The 17,050-nt window shown below is 36.5% G+C and overlaps 1 protein-coding gene across 3 annotated transcripts; it reads left to right on the top strand.

The window, feature by feature from the left end:
- The first annotated feature begins 3,293 nt into the window (after window positions 1–3,293).
- LOC115237402 (alpha,alpha-trehalose-phosphate synthase [UDP-forming]) lies at window positions 3,294–16,523 on the top strand. Of its 3 annotated transcripts, none has more exons than XM_029810409.1 (11): window positions 3,294–3,325; window positions 6,424–6,580; window positions 10,357–10,521; window positions 10,726–10,954; window positions 11,046–11,362; window positions 11,472–11,845; window positions 12,016–12,207; window positions 12,725–13,052; window positions 13,218–13,511; window positions 13,620–13,864; window positions 16,046–16,523. In XM_029810409.1, the coding sequence occupies exons 1-11, from the start codon at window positions 3,309–3,311 to the stop codon at window positions 16,095–16,097; spliced, it is 2,370 nt and encodes a 789-aa protein (XP_029666269.1). In that variant the 5' UTR covers window positions 3,294–3,308; the 3' UTR covers window positions 16,098–16,523. The 3 variants fall into 3 exon arrangements, with proteins under 3 accessions (XP_029666269.1, XP_029666268.1, XP_029666270.1); XM_029810408.1 differs by lacking the exon at window positions 3,294–3,325 and adding an exon at window positions 3,385–3,419; XM_029810410.1 differs by lacking the exon at window positions 3,294–3,325 and adding an exon at window positions 3,385–3,419 and having other exon boundaries at window positions 15,252–16,523.
- Window positions 16,524–17,050: the final 527 nt, after the last annotated feature.

The following is a 17,050-nucleotide window of genomic DNA, read 5'->3' as shown; positions in this document are numbered from 1 at the left end:
ATAATTTTTATCTATTATCAAACTTATACGTTTTTTCTGAATGGAATTCACTATATATATATAAAGTACATAATATAGATAATCATTGAAAACTTGAGATCCGAAAGAAAACTGATACCGATTCTACTAATCCCATTAAAATCCTTTGATTACTTTCAATTAGGTGTGTGTTGTGTTATCAATTTATGATCTTAGATCATATTTTAGATCTCTCTACGAAGAGATAAAAAGACAACCGTGATTAAAATATTTCCCAGTATGATACGATCTAATCTATCTGGTAATAATTACGATACTAATTTTTACGGTTTCCTTTGGTAAGAACGGAAAAGGCCGCGAAATTCACAAAAGATATCTTCTTCATTAATAGACGTAAATACGTAGAAATAGGCAAAAAAATCTCTTTTTCTATTTTAACAATATTTCCCTCACATTTTTATAGTTTTTGAGAAGTTTGCAAAATTATGAAAAGATTTAACAAATATTGACGTGCAATCTTATATTCGATCGAAAGAGCACACAGAATAATATTTGAGTCATGTAAATAATTTTAAAATGCGTCAAACAGTTTGAAAAAAATTACACGTGACTAGAATACGTAGGCGAGATTTAATGTTTATTAAGTTACACACACTTTATAATAATTGATGTATCAGGGTTAAATTGAAATGTTTATTTCGAAAGTTGTTGTTTGCGTTCTTTACATGTGCTAATTAAATGTATAAATCGTCGTTCGCATTTCGATACAATTGATCTATTCGCTGATGTATATTGATGTAAAAATTTGCGTGACGCACGACGTCATATCCTATTTGTCGTGACATTTTGAGGGCGACAGATAACATTTTCATGTAGTTTTCTCTCTTTTCATCTCTCTCTCTCCTCAATCACACGTCATGTAATCGAGTGATAAACATCTATTTCCGCATAGACTAAAACGCATGTACTGCGTGCGCGACGCGTGCCAATTTTCCTCGGCTTGTCGTGAACGTGTCTTGAGTCGATGATGGCATTAAGACACGCGTTCGCAACGTGATGATAACGTTTTTTTGAATGTACTTGCAATCGTAAATACTTTTAGCCAGACGCGTTTCATGTTGAGAATGACTAATCTCCTAGACTTTTCTCCTACGCTTATCGCGAAAATAACGATCGATCTTTCGCCGATCATTCTGATTTTTCCGACATGTAAAGCTATTAGAAGATTGCGAAAACAAAGCAATTTTTTATTACTATTTAATTCTAATCCTTTGTCTATAAAAAAGAGAAATATATGAGATTATCTTATCTCGTGTAAGGAACGCTAGCAAAATAAATCGATCAATTTATAAAACAAAAATATTTAATCGATAAATGGAAGAATCATCCGTGATCCGTAATAATTTAGTTTCCATAATCGTGTCCCAAAAATAAATAGCATCTTTATCAGTTAGATTAAATCGGTTGCGTCGTGAGACAGGGCGATCTCCGTAAATTCGCTGTCATTGCTTGACGATCTGCCAAAATTGCAGCATAATGCAGATGTCGCGCGCGAAAGAAGGCCAGCTGGCCAGTCACTCGCGCGTCGATGGTAGTCGATCAGTATCCGCGGTCAGTGATTGATCATACGGTCTCGAGCGGTGTTACCTGTCCGTCCGATAATCGTTCCCGGTGATTCGTCGTCAAACATACGCGGTCGTGAAAATTCGATCTGACAAATATATCATGGAGAATCCGCGAGGTAATCACGGTAGAGCGGATCGAGCGAGCGAGCGAGCGAGCGAGCTAGCTATTCCCTCGCGATATCTCGCGGTTGCACGGAGCAAGAAGGGAGTGTGTTTACATCGCGATGCATCCGAATGGGGATGGTGGTAACGTCACGGCAGCTCGTTATTTGATTGAGATGACGGAGGAAGCGGCAGCGACGACGACGACGGTCGAGAGGGCAGTCGTGCGGGTGGCTGAAAGGTCGCGGCCTCCGTCGATTGATACGGTTATAGGGAATGCACTTTGGACCAAATGTTCGCGCCGGCTAAGAGGGATAAAGCGCGACGTTAACGCGTTGCTTCAGTGTCGTCTCGGCCACGCAAAGCGACGCACCGCAAGTCACTTACTACCCGCTCGCTCCTTCGCTCGCTGGATTTTTTTTTTTTTTCTCCTTAGAACCCTCGATCTGTAAGTCGAGGAACCATGGATCCCAGCCAAGAGCGACAGTAACATCAAAGAAGTCGAGCAGCGAAAAGCGTTTGCGCGCACAAGGTGATCGCGAGCCGATTTCTATCAGAGAAAGAGAGATAAAAAGCGAGAGAGAAATAGATAGATAGAGAAGCTGCGTGAGAGCGAGAGAATAAAACAGCCACATCTTTCGCCGCGAGTCTATACGCACGTGGTTGCACGTGACACGACGTTTCGCGTGAACAAGGAGGACCGCAGGCACCCATTGACGTTGCCACCTTTCTTCTCTTTCTATCTTCACATTCTTGTAAATTCACCGCGTCGATCATGTCTACAGAACCGGGTAGCTTTACCTCCAACGGGAGCATGATCGTCGTGAGCAACAGGTTGCCGTTTGTGCTAAAGAGGAATGAATCGACCGGTCAGCTGGATTTTGTTTAACCACGTTTTTCGAGAAAACATACGCCGTTAACAGGATATTTGCCATAGAATAGAGATGATTTCGTTCGCATGTATCGGTCTTATAGTAAAATTTAGTGATCAAGAAATTTCTTTTTCTTATCTCGATGTGATATTTAAATGTCTTTGACGATGATTCGAGTCACGGAATGGATGATATTTGCCATAGAATAGAGATGATTTCGTTCGCATGTATCGGTCTTATAGTAAAATTTAGTGATCAAGAAATTTCTTTTTCTTATCTCGATGATATTTAAATGTCTTTGACGATGATTCGAGTCACGGAATGGAAAATTATAAGAAATTGTGAATGTTTAAATTAATGCATATGTCAAGTGATAAAAAGACGCGAAACATATAACGAAAGATTATTTCGGTTATTTCGGAAAAAAAATGCATCATATTGGAAAATAAACACATGGCATATATACGCGGATACAGTCAACAATAACAAATCAGTGTTATAACGAAAATGATAATGCGAATGACAAAGATCGTTTAAAAATCTCGTAGAACAAAATAGAATAAAATAGTCTTATGATTCTCTTTATATTCGGTAAATATTTGACAATACGACCTCGAAGATTAGACGTGACATTGTTTGCGTCTGTCAATGTAAGAGTCACTGTCAATCAATAGTTCGTATTCGTCGAAAGCAAAGATCTAGAAAATACGATGTATGCCGCAAAAAAGAAATGATCAAAGATGATTGGTGCGGTAATTTGAGATATTTAATTGAATTGATAAAAGAAAGGGAGAAAAAATTTAACGAGCGCTATTCGTATCATGTGGCGAGCGAACATAAAGTACGTATCTCTCTTTCTCTTAATCATATTCAAAATAATTTTTTTTTGGCGAGTGTAATCTAATCGTGTTTGCGGAATACAAATGTTAATGTTCTTATAAAATGTCACGCGGAATTTATGGATTCCTGATAGGAGCAGATTAGTTAGAAGAGTAATGTAATTTCTTATTTGTTCTCTTTACTCACGTTGACATCAAAACATGGTACAAGACTTTGAAAAATTATTAATTGATCACTGGTCATATTCGATTTATTGTCTAGTTTATTTTTTTTCTTATTATATTCAATTAAATATTTCTCCATATCATATGAAGAAAAATTTTCAATTTTTCTAAACATTGAAAAATATAATTTTACTCCAAAGATTAATTAGTGAGATATTTAATAAATTGCACTTTAACTATTATTTACAGCAGATTGTTTTTCTCATATAAGTCAATTTTATTCAATTTTTAGAAGAATGACATTTCTCGGCGCTTGTTTCGCGAATAATAACGATATTATTTCCGGTATATTTCTCAATTACGTAATTACCCATGGGCTATACGAAACGACGAAATAAAGTATCTCCGGCACGAAAAGATAACCAACTAATGAAGAGTATACAAGTCGTTTGATAAGTATAATTATCGCGAATTTTTCGAAGCGCTTGCCAGCGAGACGCATACCAGCTGCGTCATAATCGCACGTGTCTACCTCGTGTCTACCGGTCACACTCGCGTGTTGGGCTCCTGAATACCCACGCTATCATCTCTAATCGCGTAAAGCAGCGCGCGAGAAATTTGCGCCGAATCGTAAAAAAATATTTATAACGCGAATGACCAGTCATTACCAATTATTGCTTTCCGAACCGATAATTCACGAGAACCGGTTAAATTCGATAAGAGACATATTAATACATTTGATTAAGCGCCTGGATTATATTTATCATATCCTCACATACATTGAATCGTTCTTATCTATTATATAAATATATAATCTTCTTTCTCTTTTTTTTTTCTCCGGATATATCGCATTCGATGTGTTGTGCTACATGAAACGATACAATATAGAGAGATTGGTATAAAGTAATCGAACATATAAATAAATCGACGATAATTTCTCCATCGTTATAGAATCGCGACGAGATGTCGTAGACACAATAATTATAATTACGATCACTGACAACAAAGTAAAAAAGTATTGATTACGATAAGAAACAACATCATCCGCGGTTTATAAACATTCATTCGTATTCATTTATATCAGAGAGGACTTACAATATATCGCAAATGCTTCGTCGTCAGTCGCGAAGTTATGGTTGCCAAAAGAGAATTGGCCAACTTTTACTTTTTTGGCAATTGACAAGCCCAATCGGAAATAGCACTTTACAACTAGTAATTGTTATCTTTGGCGACTGGCGATGGAGCATTTGCGACGTATTGTAGAATGGCTCTTAGATTGACGTTCTACGACTTGAAATCAAGTATCAGATCAGTATCTTGGTTGTAGGAAAATGTTAAGGACCTATCCAGATAGATTTGCATAGTCGCATAAATATATGTGTAAGAAAATTAATTGGTTTCCTTATGCATGTCTTTATGCAACTATGCAAATCTATCTGGATAGATTCTAATGCGATATTTTCCAGCAATGCGTAAAAATCGACACACGGGTTAATCGTAAATAAAGTATAGCACACGATCCTCTCTCTACAGGACATCTCAGACACATCCTCTTTCATCTCTTTGAATTCTTTCATTAATTTCTCGAGAAAAAACAATCGCGATAATAGTTCGCGATTTTGATATACAGCAGATTCACTCGAGAGTAAATATGCGTTAACAAACTAACGCTATCGTGTAATTATCACGCGCGAAAATCTAAAAGACAAAATACTGTAATAATATTGGAGTGATTTCCGGAAGATCACGGCGTCATCACGCATTTGCGCGCGTTATATGCACGTGCTTTTAAGAAATCTCTTGGTCGATCATGGACAAGACAAACACAACTAATGACGCGATTGTACATTACGTAAACGAGTTGGTCATTATATTCAATGTCGCTTTTGATAGCGCGAACGTGTTTGTTAAATGTATAATTAATTAATTAGAATGATAACATCTCTGCAAATCTTCATCCTTACATATTAGATGCAAAGAATGCATTTTTTAATGCGAGATTGAGATGCGAAAATAATCAAATGATAATATGACGAATCTAGATACATTTTATTTAATATATTGGTTCTTAGATAATCCTTTGTAAAGTATTTGCCTTATATAAGGTACAGTTGTTTCGATATTGATTTTTCTAGTTTTGGTGAACATTTTAAATAAATAACACTATTGATATTCATTGCAGATATACTATTACAAATCGACCGTAAACGTTTCTTAGCATTAATTAACTCTTTAATTATTTATGTCATCTCGATAATAAATATTTTCAAATTTTTATATTTATTGTTTCTCTATATTTGCTAATGTATGTATATATTTTTGTTGATTTATACATTGAAATGGAAAATAGTTGACAGTGCATTTGAGAACGTATTTAATAAGATCGTCTTTCAATCTATCTTCCGTTTTAATTAATACGAAGCATTGGAAGGTGATCGATGTAAAATATCAGGTATAATTCAAATTCTATGTCACTTTAAAGTAGATGGATGTATATTGTTAACAAACTAACGGTATCAGGATATTCTATAACGCTTGCCAAGATACAATTACGTTATGTGATACAGCTGAATTATGCAAAGTCAAAGAGAGAGATTCATCTAAATAGTAAATAATTTAATATGCTGCATTACACACATTAAAATGACGAAATTTTTTAATACAAGACTGTAAATTTGATTTTAAATTCTACAGCGCAAAACTTTTACACAAATTATTTTGACAAAAACGTATTTTAGATTTATCTGTCTTAATTTACTTTTGTAGATGTTTTTCTTTTTCATATTTTTGTCTATGTTTATATATGTAACACATTTTCTTATAAATTCTTCTTTTTTACAGCGCCGGTGGTCTGGTGACCGCGGTAGCACCGGTTGTCATAAGCGGAAATGGAGTCTGGGTCGGATGGCCGGGTATGCACATGGAAAATCCAAACGAACCGATCCCCGAATCTGATCCCAACGATCGTACACCTACAGCCGGTCTGTTGTCTCGGAAGGTGAGTTAATTTGAATATTTTTGAATCAAATATATTTTGGTGTTTCACTAAATTTCGTTCAAACGAGTTCAAGAAAGAAACAAAGAAGTTTTGTATAGCCCAAATTAGCCATATCTGGGCCAGATGGCGTCTTATCATTATTGCCGCTCATATTACGTAGATTTCGCTAACCTTGGCATTGACAATATACCGCGTAGCGATAGAGAATAGTCACCGTTCCCCTCCTCGATCGACCTGTAATATTCCACGCTACGCCGTCGAATGTTCTCGAAAATTCCAATGTAACTCATCCGTCAAATAGTACATCGATGATGATTTACTCTTTTTTTTTCTATCTTCTATTTACAACATAACTAGGATCTATGTTATTCTCGATTGATAATCAAAGAATATATTTTATTAGTATATCTATTTAATCGATTATCAAAAATTAATCGCTCAGCAATTGTTTACAAAAAATAAATTGTTAGAGCAGCATAAACACGAGAATCACTTGCACGAGGAGAATAATTAGTGCAACATATCGATTCGGAGATGCCCTTTGCCTTTCCTCTTGACGTTGAAAAGTTCGGTGACAGTTCAAAACAGCTTATTTATAGATTGTTTTCACGGTGATATCGCGTATTTTCCGGCAAGAGCAATGTGACTATGCTTACTGATAAACGATCATTTTATTTTCTTTCAACATGCAGAGTAATATATAGCTTGTAACGAGTAATAACATACTATCTATTTTATTGATCATCGAAAATTATTTTATCATTAACGTAGATTAAAATAACATAATAACATAATATGAAAAATTTTTAGGGAAAAATACGAATAAAGAAACGACAGAAACTTATAGTTACTCGTTTGCAGAACAAAATCATTCATCATCTTGGAAATTGAAAGAGAAACGTACGAAGATTTGATTTTTGTTCAGATTTAGTTATAGTTATAGAACGACGGGGTTCGTAAAGGAATCCTGGAATTTTTAAGTTAATTTCCTATCTTCGAAAAAAAATAAATTGTAAGTAATAAATACATACATATGTAGACTGGGATTACGGCGGTAGGATATATAAACAATGATGGATTAGAATATAAAAATAGTGTTTATTATAACAAAACTAGACTGAAAGATTTGAGCTAACAGAGATGCTACCCGCGACAAATAACAGTCGTTCCTTTATTGAGTCGATTGTCTCGAGTCGTCGTCTGATCCGCCTGATCAGTTAAAACGCTAATTTTCGATTAACTCCCCTTTTACACGCGAAGGACCTTTTCGCTGGTCAGTCTTATCACGCGAGGATCAATCCAGACCCATCTGATATCCAGACGGGCTGGCCTCTACGCGAGAAATGTCAGGATCGCAAATCATAAACACTTCCGGTTTCGCTTTCTCTTTTATTTTTACCATACGTTGCTAGTACTATCATTCTATAACTACCATATTTCGAACAATGACAAGAAAGTCAGGCAATAGAAACTATAAAAAATAGAAAATCTAAAAGGAAAGTTCTAACGTAAAAATATTTCCGATTCTACACGTACATTTTGCGACAGATCAATTTTTGGATTCGAAAATCATCGCACGAAATGAATGAATCCAAAATGGCTGGCTGTAATCCGATGTCACGGATATTCGAGTCGCGGGGTCGCGATTCGCGTAGGGTTATCATTGCGTGACGCATTACGAGCCCCTACGTCTCTATCATCATAGATGATAACTTTTGCTAAGTCTTTGGCGCTATCGACGGCGATTAAAACTATCAACGAAGATTAAGCACGGATTACGCCCACGCGGACATCGCAATGGAAATCACGTGAATATTGCGCAGGCGAGAGTTTTTCAATATCGCCGATAACAATGTCCGGACGATAGCCTATAATAACGTTTAATTAACGACGATGATTATTAGAGTCGTTGTGATTAGAGTCGTAGGCTGCATGGCGCGACTATTATCGTTAAGTAAAGAAGTTTTTATGCAACGAATTGTTCTGCGACGACATGCGACTTACGTTCAGTGCTCAATGATTACTCAACGGACATGTGCTTGGAATATTGAAAAAAAAAACATCTTTTTAGATTAGATATATTATTTCTATCTTTCTAATAAAAAATTATCTGAGCTATAGAAATGTATTTTTATACCCCAGAATATCGCTGAAAACCCGATAAATCGTTATTTAATTGAATTGTAAAAGTTTCTGGATTTCTGTTTTGCTTTGTTTTCTATTCTTCTTACGTCAGTTTTACCATGAGCATTTGCGTATTTCTCCCGTTCCCCTCTTAGCAGTCCTATCTTTCTGTCTATCGCGGTTGGGACGTTCAATAATATGTTTGCATAACACGAGGAGCGCACACATATAAGAAACAAAGAAGACGAAAGGGGAAAACAACGTTACAAGGGGGCAAAGCCGACTATCATGTCACGTGGAATGTATACGCGATAACGAGCAATTAAATTGTTTACATTATATTTCTAAATAGCCGTTGGACGAAATAATGGTACAAGATATGGTTTTCCATATGTCACATAAAAATTCGATTACGCGATTTATCCCCTCCCTCTTTCCTTCCTTCTAAATACTGGATATAATGTCGAGAAAAATATTTAAAATTATTGTTCTAAAATAATTATGTGTGAAATCTTTTCCAAAAATTATTTATTTTCAAGAATCGAAAGTTTACATTTTTTCTCGTTTGATTCGTTTTTACAAATAATATTCTATAGTCTTTCCAGCGTTATTATCGATTGATAACGATAATCGATTTGCGATTCGTGTGAATTATAATCGAAAACATCGAATGACGTTGCATCAAGTGCGTTTCGACATTTGCGAAGATAAAATATGCCGATTTCTTAATTAAATTGATAGTATATTTTATGACTTTTATTATAGGAAAGTACTGCTTAACTTAATTAACAATTCTGATACTTTGTTGCGATATTCGTTTGAAGTTGAAATTCATCGAGGTCATCGCTTGTTTCCTCCCGATTCTACTCGATTGAAAAAACCGTCAGTGAAATTGATATGTTTTATCGTATCGCTCGATTAAGCAACCTCGCGACGACGAGGATTCTCGAACGGAGAAAACGATAAGAAATGCGCGACCGATTCTTAAGCCAGCCGTGAATACATATATACGCGATGAGGTAAAGAGAAGCTTTTCCTGACCTCTCTTAATTAATGCGGACCGGCGATATACACGCAAAAAATAACAAACGGCGGTCGCGGTTGATTGTGTCTATCGTTCGAAAAAGCATTAAACCACCTTATCGCTCGTCGGCGATTGTCCGCTTGCGTCAAGCAGAGATCTTTCTTGTAGTGCGGCCTGTTTTCACATTCGATCGGAGATAAAGGAGGGATAGTAGTCGCGAACAAAATAACAAAGAGTTGTTGGATAACGAGGGACAATGTATTAACGAAGGGGAGGTCGATACGTCGTTATCGGACGCGAAACCAATCTTTATGCACTTCCGATCCGTCAGCCCCTCAGGCTTTATTTTATCTCCCTTGTCTTATTTCTTATTACCGCCGTGTCTGGTTTCGCGATACCTTTCCAGACATTCGAGATATCTATCCCGAATGTCCGAGTGCAATTTTATAGATTTAAGCTGTACATCTTGTGCGTATTTTACGTGCGATATGCAATGATATGCAATGTGATTAAAAGTTTCAGAAAACATGTCTCTTTATTTCGAAGAGAAGCATTGCAAAAATACGAAAGTGATCGCAAAGAATTGTAATTTTATCGCCTTCCCAAATTATTCTCTCTTTGTTTGCAGGTTGTCGCGGTACACGTTGATCCCGGCATCTTTGATTCATATTACAACGGATGCTGCAACGGAACCTTCTGGCCGCTCTTTCACTCTATGCCGGATCGGGCGACCTTCATCGCGGATCATTGGCGCGCGTATTGCGTTGTTAACGAAAAGTTTGCCGCTAAAACGGTATGATTGTATGCTTGGTAATGATTAGTATTGTTCGTTTCTTTGCAATCCGAAAAAAATATGTTTATCTTAATTGAATCAATTGCAGCCAATATTTATTTTCTTATAGCATGAAGCAAAATTATACAAACGAATTAAATATCATCGTAGTTTGTAAAAAGTGAATAATTTTTTTCAACTATTTTAACGAATCTGTCGTTGCAGGTCGGTGCCTTGGAACAAATTCACAAGGAACAGGAGAACCAGCCCAACGGCACACCGTTGGTATGGATTCATGATTATCACTTGATGTTAGCCGCCAATTGGATTAGACAAGCGGCCGACGAGAAGGATCTCAGGCTCAAATTAGGTTTCTTTCTTCATATACCCTTCCCACCATGGGACATCTTCAGGCTATTTCCGTGGGCGGATGAGATCCTGCAGGGTATGCTTGGTGAGTGATTTTGTTAATATTTTCTCGGTTTTTCTTAGATTAAGACTCATTTTGAACTAATTTTTTATTTGTAACTCACTTGTTCATCTAGGATGTGACATGGTTGGTTTTCACATTCAGGATTATTGTCTGAACTTTGTCGATTGCTGCCAGAGGTGCCTCGGCTGCAGAGTGGATCGTAAGAATTTGCTAGTCGAACACGGAGGCAGGACAGTACGAGTAAGACCGCTGCCAATCGGTATTCCGTTCGATAGATTTGTCTCACTGGCAAAGACTGCCACCAAAGTCATGCAGTCAAATCAGAAGATTGTTCTTGGCGTCGACCGGCTCGATTACACCAAGGGTCTCGTTCATAGATTGAAAGCCTTCGAGATGCTACTGGAGAAACATCCCGAGCATCGTGAACAGGTCTGTTCAAATGCGTCTGCTTGCATAATGCGTGCAAATTATTCCGCAAATTAATTAATCTGAAATTAATCAGAACAATATTGAACAAGCATATCCAATCGTGTTGCAGGTAACGATGTTGCAAATTGCAGTGCCTTCACGCACCGACGTTCGTGAGTATCAGGATCTGAAGCTCGAGATGGATCAACTGATCGGTTGTATAAACGGTCGCTTCACGACACCCAACTGGTCGCCCATACGTTATATTTACGGTTGCGTGAGCCAGGACGAACTAGCGGCATTCTACAGAGACGCCGCTGTCGCTCTCGTCACGCCGCTCAGAGATGGCATGAATTTAGTCGCTAAAGAATTCGTCGCCTGTCAAATCAATAACCCGCCGGGAGTGCTAATAGTATCGCCGTTCGCTGGTGCCGGCGAGATGATGCACGAGGCTCTGATTTGCAATCCTTATGAGATTGACGAAGCTGCGGAAGTGATTCACAGGTATATGTGACTGTTTTTTTTTTTTTCATTATAATAAAATTAATCTGAAAACTCCATGCAATTAGAAATTTCGCTTTTCGGCGGTCTTATTATCTAATTTCAATCATTTTAAAATGCATTGAAACAACAATAAATAATAAAGTAAAATAAAACATGATATGTTTAAATAGAGCTCTTACCATGCCCGAAGATGAACGTACGTTAAGAATGAATCATTTACGTCGACGTGAGAAGATATACGATGTCAACTACTGGATGAAGTCCTTCCTTCAAGTGATGGGATCGCTCGAGGAACACGATTCCGTGGGTGCTACTACAATGCAGCCCGTGACTATGGATGATTTCGACGATTACTTGAGCAAGTAGGTATCAGATATGTTAAGAGATGTGCATGACTGGGCCCGACCAGCGCATGCGCATGAACGGGATATATCCATGTAAGGTATAATATATAAGTATGTACAAAAGTAAAAAGAAATCAAAGTAATTATTATCTTAAACTAAGAATTACTGCATTATATATAGAATTGATTACTTTTAATTTGCATTAAGATAGTACTAATTGTAAGCGAATCAGATACGCTTCCAAGTGGTATGTTTAAGCTAAGCATGAGTTTTGGTACGTCGCAGCGTGGCGACATAATACGACTACGCTTATATACACACGTCGTTATGATGGCGGTGACGAGTTATAATGCATTCTTTTGCACTATGTGGGATATTGATCCTATAATATCCTATATCCATACGTTTTTGGGGCATATGAAAGAGATATGAAGAAAACGCTTTTTCGAAAGACGGCGGGCCCGCGCGAGCGAATGTTACCTGACTCATGACGAAAGCCGGATAACGATCCAGTGACAACCACATGTCCCCTAGGTATATCGGTGAAAATCACAAATTGGCGCTTCTCTTGGATTACGACGGCACACTAGCGCCCATCGCCACTCATCCTGACCTAGCAATTTTACCGCTTGAAACGAAAAACGTTCTGCAAAGGCTGTCTAACATGTCGGACGTTTACATTGCGATTATATCGGGCAGAAATGTGAACAACGTGAAATCGATGGTCGGAATAGAGGGTATCACATATGCTGGAAATCATGGATTGGAAATCCTACATCCGGACGGTAGTAAATTCGTTCATCCTATGCCCGCCGAATTTGAGGAAAAAGTGGCCAGTTTGATGCAGATGCTACAGGAACAGGTACGTGAAATGTTATTGATATATTGTTATTTATATGTATGAGATAAAAGTAATACTTGAAATATTTTTCGTCAAATGAAATCTCTATAGCTATATATAAAACTATTATAATGACGTTATCCGTTTTTTTAAATGGACGATTTTATATTTATCTGTCTGTTAAAGCTCTGCAAGGACGGTGCCTGGGTTGAGAATAAAGGAGCACTTCTCACGTTCCACTATCGCGAGACACCGGTAGAGAGTCGTCCCAGGATGGTGGAGCAAGCTAAAAAACTTATCGAGGCCGCTGGATTCAAGGCATGTTCCGCGCATTGCGCCATTGAGGCGAAACCGCCGGTCGAATGGAACAAGGGCAGCGCTTCCATCTATATTCTACGTACGGCGTTTGGTCTAGATTGGAGCGAACGTATCAGGATTATATATGCCGGTGATGATGTTACAGATGAGGATGCGATGAAGGTACAAATTTTTTTGTCAGCCCGAGCAACGATATCTTTCAATCCATTAAAAACAACATTCATTAAGGTTCTGTGATTATCATGAGAATTTTAATCTGTTTCTGCATAGACCTTAAAAGGTATGGCCGCTACTTTCCGCGTGGCGTCATCGCACATCATCCGCACGTCCGCGGAAAGACGGCTGCCTAGCACGGATTCTGTACTCACGATGCTAAAGTGGGTCGAAAGGCATCTCAGTAGGCGCAAGCCCCGCAATAGCATTGACATTCCGGGCATCCCGTCACGATTTCGGCGCAGCAGCGGTGGGATCACGATGGAGATGTCTTACACGCCACCAAGAACGCCTCTCGAATCGTAGGTTACGCTCAAATATCCATCGTTATAACATATCAAGTATATACTTGGCGCAGTATATATTATTTGTCTTAGGGTTATAATGTACACGCAGAGTCATTAACGCCTCGATTCATTTGTATTTACAAGCATATCGGGACATATGCGTGATAAATTCACATGTTATGGCTTTTGAATGACTCCGTATGTACTCGTAGCGTAAAGTATACTAGCAGAGATGGAGGAGCAAAAGGAAACTAAAGAATTGTTGCAAGCAATCTAAGAGCAGGTAAAAGGGAAGATGGAAAAAATATTGAAGAGATCTGCATCTAAATTGTATGTCGAGTGTAGCAGAGTATAAAAAGTATATAAAATAGTATATAGAAGTATAAAGAGATATTCGCGATCGACAGGTCAAAACGGATGATTCTCTTCTCGATCGAAAGCATGATAACGATATCGTATTATCAACGCAAACATTGACTAAAGAGTACGAATAACGTAATCATTAAATTATAGTATAGTTTTTAACATTGATCAAAGTTTTTTCCAATACAGGTTATACGATTTTAGCCCGAAAAATATTCAGCTCGTACAAAGTATATGCGATACTGCGATCAATGTTTCCCGTACAATTAAAGTTTCGACTCTACAAGATTTTGTATATATACATATATATCTATTTTTTCGATATATTCTCTTATTGAATTATTAATCAAATTGTGTAGAACCAATTATCATATGTTTGCAAAGATATAGCAGCTAGACTCTTAGTTTTTAAGTTCACACGTGTCGCTGATTAAAAGAATAAATACTCGACAAATAATACGGCAAATTGAAAGTGCAAGTTATACTTATTAATTTTGTATCTTATCTTGTTCATAATTTTTGTCAGTAACATAACAAGATGAAAGTAAATGAGAGAAACACGAATTGTCCCAGCTCTTCTTTGAAAATGACAATATAATAATTTTTTTTATTTTTTGTTTATTTTTCTCCCTCCTTTTTTTAAATGACCAATCGCGAATATAAGTAATATTGATCATTAAACTTCGAATAAATACAGCATTAACGATAAGAATCTCCTTGATCCCGTTCATTATATTCTATCGTTCTTTCTAGAAATGCGTTTGGGTGCGCGCGTGAGTCATCTCTGATATTAAAATATAATAAACTAATAGCCTTGCTAACGAAGCAATTGGAATTATTTTTTTATGTATTTTTTCATGTAGAAATAGAAGTTTACTATTAACTTTTAATATTAGAGGCTGTATACTTTTCACTGAGTGACATATCAAGTTACCAAGAAACTGTGCCAATTTCTATTTAATGTCGCGCAATACGGTGAATACTTTGTCGATATGATAATAATAAGAAACGTAAAAATATATGGATACAAATTTTACAGGAATTGGCTGAAAGTCTAACGAGCACGCAAAACTGGACGAATAAGTTTAGTATAAGATGCTGCAAAAAACAAAATTTTAAGAAAGGTAGACTCAAATTAGATTTTACACTTTTTTTAAGTAGAATAAGACGCGAAATGTAAAAAAAAGAAGGCGAAAGAAAGTATTGGTATTTACTGATATAATTGTTTTCGTGGTTGTGTCTACGATTATTAGCGATAATAAATAAGAAACAGCTATATATACATAGATATATATAATTAGAATCTATGTCTTTTATATAAGATAATGTCGTGCGTTTCTTCATGCCGTCGGATAATACTGACTATAAACTGGTATAAACTGGCAGTGCGTATATCCGTCTTTTGTCACGAGTTTATTTTAAAGAGAAAAACTTTCTGAAAGTAATGCGCGCAACTAAATAGCATCATTAAATGTACAAAATATAATCCAATAATTAAAAAAAAATTGTGACAGAAAAAAAGGAGAAAATAAGATGTCTCTGAAAATGCGACCAAATCTAGAATTTTGAAGAAAAAATTGTGTAAAAAAAAAATAAAAAAGAAAGAAAAACAAAATGTCTCCAAAAATGCGACCGAGCGATTTTAAACGATTTTAACCGGTTATGTAAATAAAAATGAAGATTTATTCTGAAGTGAAACTATCTGAAACTGTATAAGAGAGAGAGAGAGAAAGAATATATATTTATATTATTTATTTTAAAAATTTATTAGAATTGATATTTACTGGAAAATATTATTTTCGATTAATGTGTTGTTTTATTCTTGCCACTTAGGTTCTTTGTTGAAACACTCGGAGCCTCCACAAACAGTACGAGCGCAAATTGAATTCAATAATCTCGTACTTTTGCCTTCATATTTATTAGTCAATTCTAATATAATTGTCAGTCACAATATAAGTAATAAGCGAGCGAGATGAAGGAGAAAGTACACGAAGAAAACAAATGTGTATATAATGAGATATATATGTAAATGTAAGCGCATAAGAGATCCTATCACATCCCCTTAAAGCAAAATCTCTCCCCTTTCCCTTCGTCATAAAAAAAGGTAAAAAAGAAAAAACGCGTGCTCTATTTTATGTTTTGTAAGAGTACTTAGTTTTTACCTCGTTATATGTTATTACACAGGTGTGTGCGTGAAATAAAAACAAACGCGCGAGATAGTGCGAATATATGACCAAAACTGGTTTACTCCCGTTACTGTAAAAGCGAGCTCACAAAACGCAGTGCAGGAATAAACATCGTTTATAAATTACTTGCGCGCATGTTTTTCCTTTTTTTCTTTTGTGCTGCGTGTGCAGTACTTTTGAGTAAAATTCCAACGATCTGAAAGTGGATACTAGATGCTTTATATGCGTAAATTTAATTTATACACATGCACGCTTATGTCGATAATAAATAGTCGCATTTTCAAAATTATTAATGAAACATTGATGAATATTGCGCTATATAGGAATCGATTAAGCTTTCTTGAAGAATTGACTATTTCTCGAGAAAAGTTTACTCGATTTTTAATGTAAGAGAATTGCTGCTTGAAATTAAATCTCCGATTTTGTCTGGAAAATATTATTCTCGATTACATTGAGAATATTTGCACGCGAATCAAATAATCGTCGAATAATTCTCTCTCTCTTTCCAGGAATTTCATCGCGTTCCGATGATAAATAATGATAGAAGCGCCGGGTTAGGCGATATCGCGTTTGTATTGTCGTTATTTTTATCGGCGTAACCTCTGATGCGTTGAAACATATCTCAAGCCAGCGATTAAAAGTGTTTTTTTTT

The sequence above is a fragment of the Formica exsecta genome, unplaced genomic scaffold (genome assembly GCF_003651465.1).
Source record: "Formica exsecta isolate Colony F162 unplaced genomic scaffold, ASM365146v1 scaffold295, whole genome shotgun sequence".
Classification (NCBI taxonomy): domain Eukaryota; kingdom Metazoa; phylum Arthropoda; class Insecta; order Hymenoptera; family Formicidae; genus Formica; species Formica exsecta.
Note: the sequence above shows the minus strand (reverse complement) of the source record. Positions and strands in the feature narration are given on the sequence as shown.

What these genes read in the sequence shown, in the direction of transcription:
- LOC115237402 (XM_029810408.1), top strand. Translation starts at nt 3,400, where the DNA reads ATGTGGCGAGCGAACATAAA. An exon ending in CCGGTCTGTTGTCTCGGAAG is followed by an intron (nt 6,581 to 10,356) that starts GTGAGTTAATTT and finishes CTTTGTTTGCAG; the next exon opens with GTTGTCGCGGTACACGTTGA. An exon ending in ATCCCGAGCATCGTGAACAG is followed by an intron (nt 11,363 to 11,471) that starts GTCTGTTCAAAT and finishes ATCGTGTTGCAG; the next exon opens with GTAACGATGTTGCAAATTGC.